General features: G+C 32.1%; 1 protein-coding gene across 1 annotated transcript; it reads right to left on the reverse strand.

The window, feature by feature from the left end:
- Positions 1–787: 787 nt before the first annotated feature.
- Positions 788–1,745, reverse strand: LOC145133883 (EF hand calcium-binding protein family). Its single transcript, XM_079068838.1, has one exon. It carries the CDS (start codon positions 1,479–1,481, stop codon positions 894–896), a length of 588 nt encoding a protein of 195 aa, XP_078924964.1. The 5' UTR covers positions 1,482–1,745; the 3' UTR covers positions 788–893.
- Positions 1,746–9,304: the final 7,559 nt, after the last annotated feature.

Consider the following 9,304-nt stretch of genomic DNA (forward strand, 5'->3'; position numbering starts at 1 on the left):
TAGTTTTTTTAATATTATTTTATTTTCAACTTATTTCTACAACCTAGTTTACAATTTAGATTTGTAGGAATTCAATTATATAAAAAAAAATATATTACATATTTGTATCTATGCATGTTTTTGAAGAGTTTCCCATTTTTACAAATTATTTTATAAATTTGTTCTCTCATAGTTTATATTCTTTAGATTATGTTTTTCAAACAAATATATTGTCTCTGCTACAACGAAGAGACACACAAATCATAGTTGGTACAATATAAAAATTTTCAAACACAAAATAAACAGTTCAAGCAACAAAAACAAACAAAATAACCTAACTAAAAAAATTGTATATTATAAAAGGAAGAAAGACAACAATAATCATTCATAATCGACTTACCATTTAACACAATCATGATGCAATGACATGCATAAATAATTATGTAGAATCTAATTTTTCCCAAAACTATAAAGCAATAAATCTTTATTTATGTTAGTCTTGTTTAATGATTGACTTTTTATAAATATTTAAAAGATTGATTTTTTATTTTCATTTATAAAATAATACATATTTTAACATCTTGAACGAACTCAATCACACAAAATTTAATTTAACGTAGATGGTTTGGTGTGGTTCAATTTAATACCTAAATTGATAACCACCACGAACGATTAGTGAGAATTTCTTGAACATGAACGGAATCAAACATCTATCAATTGAGAAAAGGAGAATTAGGTTTATAATCTTATGATAGTTCTTTGCATAAAGGATAAAGATTGAAGAAAACTCAAAATTAATGCAAGAACATGAAGAATATAGAGATATATAGATGAAAGATGAGAGATTTCTTTTCAAATTAAGGAAATCTTTTTTGTTTCGCAATTGATTTATGATCACTACCCACAACAAATTCTCAACTCGATATTGATTCAATCTCACCGAATCGTGATCCCATCATCATCATTACCTTGAATTCATCAAAGCTGATCTTCCCGTCCCCATCTTGGTCGACGCCGGCAATCATCTTCCGGCACTCTCCGATGGTACACTCCTCCCCCAAACTACCCAAAACGTTCTGCAACTCATCCGCCGTGATCGCCCCGTTTTTATCAATATCAAAAACCGAAAACGCGTTTTTCAGATTCTCCAACAACTCCGAGGAATCGATCCCCTTCGTGTTCAACTCGATGAACTCTCGCAAATCAATAAACCCATCGCCGTCGGCGTCTACCTCCACGATCATTTGATCTAACTCCTCATCCGTCGGCCGGTGACCAAGGCTTCCCATGATCGACCCCAGCTCCGACGACGAGATCTTCCCGTCGCCATTAACATCGAATTTCTTGAACACATGCTCTAATTCCTCCTCGATCCGCAAACGAGAGTCGAATGAATTGACAGGAGATACCACCGGCGTTGTTTTCGAGGGGTTTGTTTCTTCAACGATTGACTTATCTTTACCGTTGTTCTTCTTCCGATTGAATAGATTCGTCAAACCCATGAGCGGCGATCACGGAAGAAGGGTAGATGGATCGATAGTCGGGGATGAGCAGGATGATCGATCGATTGATGATGGAAGAGAGATTCGAGAGAAAAAAATCGATGAATCAATCGATCTCTCTCCTCTTCTCTTTTGAAACAATCATGATTCTTGTATATATCTATACAATTCACGTGAGTTTTGTGTGTGTAAAAATCAATGGGTGTGGATCGTTTCACATCCGTACGACCCGGAAATCGGAAACAAACTCTCATTATACATGTATGATTGTATGGTATCTAATATAAATCCACTTATTATCAATAATTTATTAGATAATAATAATAGAGTCATGATGCATACACTTCCTATTAATAAATATTTTATTTTGTCTAGTCTTTAATTATACTTACTATTTGTATTTTATTAATATGTTCATAGTGTTTCCTAGTGCCCAAAATCTAATGGCACCCATTGTATTGAATTTGGAGGTTGATACTTGATATGCTATTGTTGGAATATTTTTTTGATTTGCTTTTGACTTTTTATATGTTTGTGGATGCTACATGCGTATGTGTTAAAACATTGTTTTCATTATGCTAATTGTTGTGTTAGGGTTAGGGTTTTCGGTTGGTGGTTTATTTACTTGTTAGACATCAAGGTCTAAGCAGTGACGGATCTATATAGAGCCAAGGGAATGCACTCACCCCACTTGGTGGACTATACCAACATATAAAACACTAAATAACTATGGTAAATAGTTAATAACTTATATTATAGATCTCATTTAAGAGAAGAAGAAGGTTCACCACCATTAAAGTAGGACCCCGTTTTTTGTTAATGTTTTGGATCCGCCACTCATTAGCGTTATGATCCGAGATCCACTGGTTCTAAATACTATTTAGTTTGGGTTCTTTTCATATAGCATATGCATGTTAGATAGCATGATTAATTATAATGGAGATTATGATTCTTTGATGGTGTTTGCTTTTGTTTAGATGGAAACTTTGTTAAAAGTTATGATTTTTGTATTAGTTTTTTAATATGGTAATTGGTGAATATTAACTATGTTTTGACTTAAGATCTATGGAAATGTTATTAAAAATAGTTTTTTGAATATGTACATAAAAATTATGTGAATCTGTTATAGCCCTTGTGAAGCCACGTTGTGTGTTCCAAAATAAAAATATTATATCGTGTCCGGTTAAACAAGACCGTTTTCATATTTTATGAGTCTTACTTTGCAAATAATATATTTGTAAATAATATATTTGTAAAAAGGTAATTATTCAACGAGCTCATACCATTTCTTGAGTACAGGGGCGGAACACGGTCGTTATAACTAGAGGGGCCGAAATCAATACTTATAAAAAAATAAAAATCTTTGATAGCCTTTTCGGATTTTGACTAGGATTGACATGTTTTTCTTTTAAAAACTTATCAATTGTGGGTTGTTTTTTCATATAACTAGCAATTAATAAATAATAAATATTCTCTTTAAAAAAAAATAATAAAATAAACTAAAATTCAATAAATAAAGTATAGCACTATAGCAAGATAATTACATTTTTATAAAAGTTAATGAAATTTTTTTAATAATTTTATCAAGCTTGAATATTTAATATATTTTAATCTTAACTATTCCATAATTCCATTATAAACTAATGCATAATATATTTCTTTTAGTGTTTTTATGTGTAAATTTCCATCGTACACTAATAAATATATTTTACTTTTAACGTTTTTATATTGCTTTTATATATTGAAATTCAAAAACAATAAGTAATATCGGTAAATTAAAGTAAATGTTATCAATAATAAAAATATAAAATAAGACCTATAGACTTTTTACAGTGTAGCATGTACTAGATATCAATATTCACACTCCATCACGCACATCATTTATTGTTCACACTTTCCGGGCATCGTTATCTTCTTATTTCATATAGTGAAAGAAAGATTGAGAAAAAGAGAGAAAAAAATGAAAAGAAACATTGTAAAAGCAAGGGGAAAATACCTGCAGTATAGATTACTCTTAAGAATAAGAGATCTGAAACTATTAGAGGGAAAGGAGGAGAGCGGCAGCCGGTAGCCGGCAGAACGCACATCGGAGAAGAGAGAGTCCAGACATTATCCGGTGAGATTCATAAGTTTCTGGTGAGATTTGGACATTTTCTGGCTTCGAAAGTTTATGGATCTTAATGTTGTTCTTAAACGCAAATCTTGATTTTAGAATTATGTATATTGGATTACAATTTTTTATTTTCTAGAGAGTTGAAGGATTGTTTCCTAGTTTAATTAGTTACGATTTCTTTTGATTTTATCAGAGATTTTTGGATGTTTGTTTAACTTGCTTTTTAATTCAGATTCTAGGATGATAAGTAAATTGTGTAACTTATAGTACATGTAAAAGCTTAAAGCTTGTTTAACTTGCTTTTTAATTCAGATTCTTGGTTGATAAGTAAATTGTAGACAAAATTACAAAAATGGTCCCTGTGGTTTGCCAAAAGTCACAAAGTTAGTCCCTGCTAATTTTTTTTGATGTAAATGGTCCTTATGGTTTGCAAAACTTGCACAAATGGCCCATTTACTAACGCCGTTAGTATTCAACCGTTAGGGGCTGAATCTGTAAGGGTATTTTAGTCTTTTCAAATATAAAAGGACTGAATTTGTGACATTTTCAGATTCTTGGTTGATAAGTAAATTGTAGACAAAATTACAAAAATGGTCCCTGTGGTTTGCCAAAAGTCACAAAGTTAGTCCCTGCTAATTTTTTTTGATGTAAATGGTCCTTATGGTTTGCAAAACTTGCACAAATGGCCCTTTTACTAACGCTGTTAGTATTCAACCGTTAGGGGCTGAATCTGTAAGGGTATTTTAGTCTTTTCAAATATAAAAGGACTGAATTTGTGACATTTCGTAAACCACAGGGGTCATTTTTGTACTTCGTCTTAAAATAATGAAAATGCTAAGAAATGATGGGAGGAGGACTCGAACTTAAGACCTCCACCGTTTGTTCCAAATAAACCTAAGCCTTATGCCACTAAGCTGAATCCTAATTTGGTTTATAATTCCAAAACTAACTTATATTATGTAAAATCGTAATTACATTAACAATAATAAATAAAAAAACATATTTTTACAAAAAAAAAATTAATAAAACAAAATATAGTTTTTGTGTATTGTAAAAAAAATATTTTTTAGAAACAATTTTTTTAAGTATTTGTTTTACGTAAAATATATTTTTTAATTTATTTAAAAAAATACGTTTTCGCATAATATGTTATTACATTTCTATGATCCTAAAACATATTTTTAGCGTTTTCATATGAAAAATAATTTTTTTTTCTTTCACATAGAAAAACAATTTTTTTATGTATTTATTTTATGGAAAATATGTTTTTTTGTATATTTAAAAAATACGTTTCCAAAATGTTATTACATTGTTATAATCCGAAAATATATTTTTAAATACATAAAAAAAACGTAATAACATATTATACAAAAACGTAATCCTAAAAAAAACGTAATTTTTTTTGTATATATTTATTTTATGTGAAGTATTTTTTTATGTATTTAAAAAATATATTTTCGTATAATACGTTATTACGTTGTTAAAATCCTAAAATATAGTTTTTCGTTATCTTAACAGCTTTAGTTGATTTAAAGCGAATATTCAAGTATTTTTTTACGTTATGTTTTCATGTTCTTAATGTTTTTACGTAAAAAAAATACTTGTAGATTTGCTTTAAACCAATTAAAGACGTTAACATAACGTAAAAGTATATTATAAGATTATAACAACATAATAACGTATTATACAAAAATGTATTTTTTAAATACATAAAAAAAGAATTATTTTACGTAAAATAAATACGTAAAAAAACATATAGACTAGCTATAAAAATTCATTTTTTCTTCAATACGTAAAAGTACAATTTGTTTTATTAAAAAACAATTATGTAAAAAAATTGTAATTTATTTTTTTATTTATCTTTTTTTTTGATATTTTACATAATATAATTTATTTTTCGGAACTATAAATCAAGTTTGGATGCAACTTAGTGGTATAAGGTTTAGGTTGATTTGGGAGAAGGGGAGGAGGTCCCAAGTTCGAATCCTCCTCCCCATTTAAATTGTTTTTAGATGAATTACAAAAATGGTCCCTGTGGTTTACCAAATGTCACGAATTCAGTCCTTTTATACTTGAAAAGACGAAAATACCCTTACAGGTTCAGCCCCTAACGGCTGAATACTAACGGCGTTAGTAAAAAGGGTCATCTGTGCAAGTTTTGCAAACCACAAGGACCATTTACATCAAAAAAAATTTGCAGGGACTGACTTTGTGACTTTTGGCAAACCATAGGGACCATTTTTGTAATTTTGTCTAAATTGTATAACTTATAGTACATGTAAAAGCTTAAAGCAGGGGCCTAATTAGCACATTTTTGTGATCATTGGATCGTTTAATATAAAAACAATATATATAGGTATTAGAAACTTTAAAACCGGGGAGGCCATGGCCCCCCCGGCCCCCTCTTACGGTCCGCCACTGCTTGAGTATAATGTAAGATATAAATCACGCATACAACAACCCGCTAAATGAATTATCAAGTCTCGAGCTTTATGAGTCGTGGCGAACCATATCGTTTGGTAAGGAATGACTTAATACGACAATTTAGTATATAATTAAAAATTCTAGGTATATTTTCTATTATTATTCATTTTCATATACATATATGATTTAGGGCGACGTTTCTTAAGGTGTGACATTAGGTACAAATTTTGAAGCCATGATGGGCTTTTTAGAACTGTGATCATGTATAAAGAGTCCACTCCCTAATATAATTGACTATGTATATTGTGTAACATTTTGTATTTATCTTATATCTATCTTATTATTTAACCTTCATATTTATCTATTATCTCTTTCTTGGTATATGAAAGCTTGTTGTACTCAGATTATGTATAGTGTTGGTTAATGAAGAATATATCTTTGATCACTAAATTTCTATATGGTATCATAGCAGGTCGAATAAACCTAGGTAAAATCATGTTCACTAGTATGGAAACATCGAGAGGCGGATCAACCAACAAAGATGATGTTGAACACCACGATTCCAATTCACCATATTACATACATCCATCTGATTATCCAAGACAGATGCATGTGAATGATGTTTTCACGGATAGTAACTATAGATATTGGAATCAGAAGATGAAGAATTTCTTGTTCATAAAGAACAAGATTGGGTTCGTCAATGGAATAATCAAGACGCCAGAGGAGAATTCCACTAGTGTAACATTCGTTTTTCGATTCCCGGTGTGTAATTCAATTAAGACCTAATTTTTATTTTATTCTCCGGATTCACGGTATGACCTTGGTGTGGTCATGACATGATTTCTTAAGTGAATATCACGACGTGACATTCCTTACGTACGACGCAAATTTACTGATGAGAGAATCCCTATTTCTCGGCCTTTCGTCCCTATTTAAAGGCTATAACCCCTAGGGTTTGCCTCATTTGGTACCCTTCACCTCAGAATCGATCCTTGCCCTCTTGGTGCCTTGTAATATTATTTTGTGTCGTTTGGTTTGATCTTGAAGAAGATGGTGGTTCTTGATGCAAGAAGAAGTTATTTCTAGCCAAGTTTCTTCAATCTTTTCATCTCTTGTACCTTATAGAGGTATAAAGTCTCAACATTTAGGCTTTTATTTCACTAGATTTACGTTATGGGTGACTTTACGGTCATTTTGGTCCAAAACCCTTATGTTCTTGGAATTTGATGAACTCCAAAACTTCTTAGTGTTATATTTAGCTTCTAGATCTTTCATGTTGGAGAAAAGAGGCTTATATGTGCTTGCCTCACGTCCATGCACAAGATATGGACTTTTTGAGAGGCTTTTAGATTTAGGGTTTAAGATATTGTATTATGAAGTTGTCTAAATGGATAAAGTTGGAAACTTTATCTATTAAGTCCCCTGAGAGATTCTAATATGAAGTTGTGAGCCTTGATCTGTAAGGATTAAGCACTTGATGGAAAGTGGGACTCTGACCGAAAATCAAGGCGCAACATAGAGCAGTTCGCGGCGTGATTTAAGAAATATATTCGCAACTATTTTGTCACGTCGTGGTGCACGGCGCGACTAGTCTATGGTCTCGGCGCCACCGTTGATTTTTTGACCTCAAATTGGGGGTTTTGAGTTATAGGCTGATGTTTGACCTCTGTTTGGTTTAGGTGATGCATGTATCTAATCCTGAGAGACTTCCAGTATTGTTGTTTCAACTTTGTGATTCAGATGAGTTTTCTCATGGTATTGCTTATGAAATAGTTGCAATGACATGATTGTATGCTTATCTAGACTTGTAGGATATTGGTTATCGACTTGTATGCTATGCTGGTTGAAACAGACTTGTCGGTTGAAACATAAATGTTGGTTGAAACATACCTATCGGTTGAAACAAACCCGCCGGTTAAAATAGATTTTCAATTGAAATAGATATGTTGGTTAAAATAGTTTTGTTGGGTTGAAATACACATGTTTATATTATGTATAGTTATCTGTGTTGTATGTGATAAAATTTCAGATTAAGTGTTTTTCAAGTACTTCATCAGATCGTGGGAAGAGCTTGACATGACTGTACACACGCGTTGGCATCATGATTTGAGATATTTGCATGTTTGTTTCATATACTATGATTCAGGTTTTTGGAACTTAATTTATTAAGCATGGTTTTATTTATCATGAATGAATAATTAATTGAAATGTTATCTTTAATCGAAAATTTTGGTTGGAAAAATGGGACGCTACAACTGGTTACATGAAGTGTATGTGTTGTGATGTAATGATAAAGGGTGGCTTACCACGACCATGGAGAAAGACATATGATCTAGTGTCAACAATGTAAATACCCCAACTAATAGGACGATCTCGAGGAAAATTCTGGAAAGGATAGTGCACCTAATTCCTACGAATTGAATCCCTCACTAACCACTATGTTTTTGGATGGAGCCTATGTATTTGCTTACTACACCAAGATGTATGGACACAAGGATGAGATTCGGTCGACGTCGCGTACAACCTGTTGTACATATAGGAAGGGTATTTCTGACGTTGGTAAAAGACTAAATGAATCAAGGGAGAATGAGAGGTTGTATAAGTAATTAATGGGACTCGATGATATGTTCTCAATAATTAGAACTTATATTCTTACGTTAAAACCGATGCCCGCATTAGGAGCTGCATATCACCTTGTTGTAGAAGACGGAAAACAGAGGGCTATACCAGCCACCAGGAGGCCAGTTAATGAAGTTTTTCCCTTTCAAAGATACATACAAAATTGGCATGAGGGGCCGCATGACCAAGTCACTTCACGAAACAAAGGAACACTGAAGGATCTACAACGTTATAGAAGCGATGAGATTGCACAATGTAGTTTTGAGGAAAAACAACCACAACAAGAAAGGGTGTTACAAGAAGGTAAGATACCCATAAATGTGGCCTATAAAGAGGAAAGAAAGAAATGGGAAGTCCCAAGGCACCTTGGATTGAATCTGCATCAAGCTACGTGCACAGGTTGACTAACGAGCAATATAAGAAAATGCTTAAGCACTTTTTGAAAGGCAAAAAAAGGAACAAACGACAATGCAAATTAAATTACAAACATGGATGGTTAGAAATGCCGAAATAAACCCTTGCTCGTTGACATAGGTGCAACTGAAAACATAACTTGTGATCACAATTTACTTGAAAATAAAGTAGATTGTGACCATCAGGCTCCAATCACTATATCCAACGGTGAATTTATTCGTGTTGAAGCAAAAGTGAGTTCTAGTTTACC

This window comes from Lactuca virosa, chromosome 8 (genome assembly GCF_052849685.1).
Source record: "Lactuca virosa cultivar CGN04683 chromosome 8, Lactuca_virosa_CGN04683_v6, whole genome shotgun sequence".
Classification (NCBI taxonomy): domain Eukaryota; kingdom Viridiplantae; phylum Streptophyta; class Magnoliopsida; order Asterales; family Asteraceae; genus Lactuca; species Lactuca virosa.

Bases quoted from the DNA above. Each gene is read 5' to 3' on its own strand.
- LOC145133883 (XM_079068838.1), bottom strand. From the start codon at position 1,481: ATGGGTTTGACGAATCTATTCAATCGGAAGAAGAACAACGGTAAAGAT.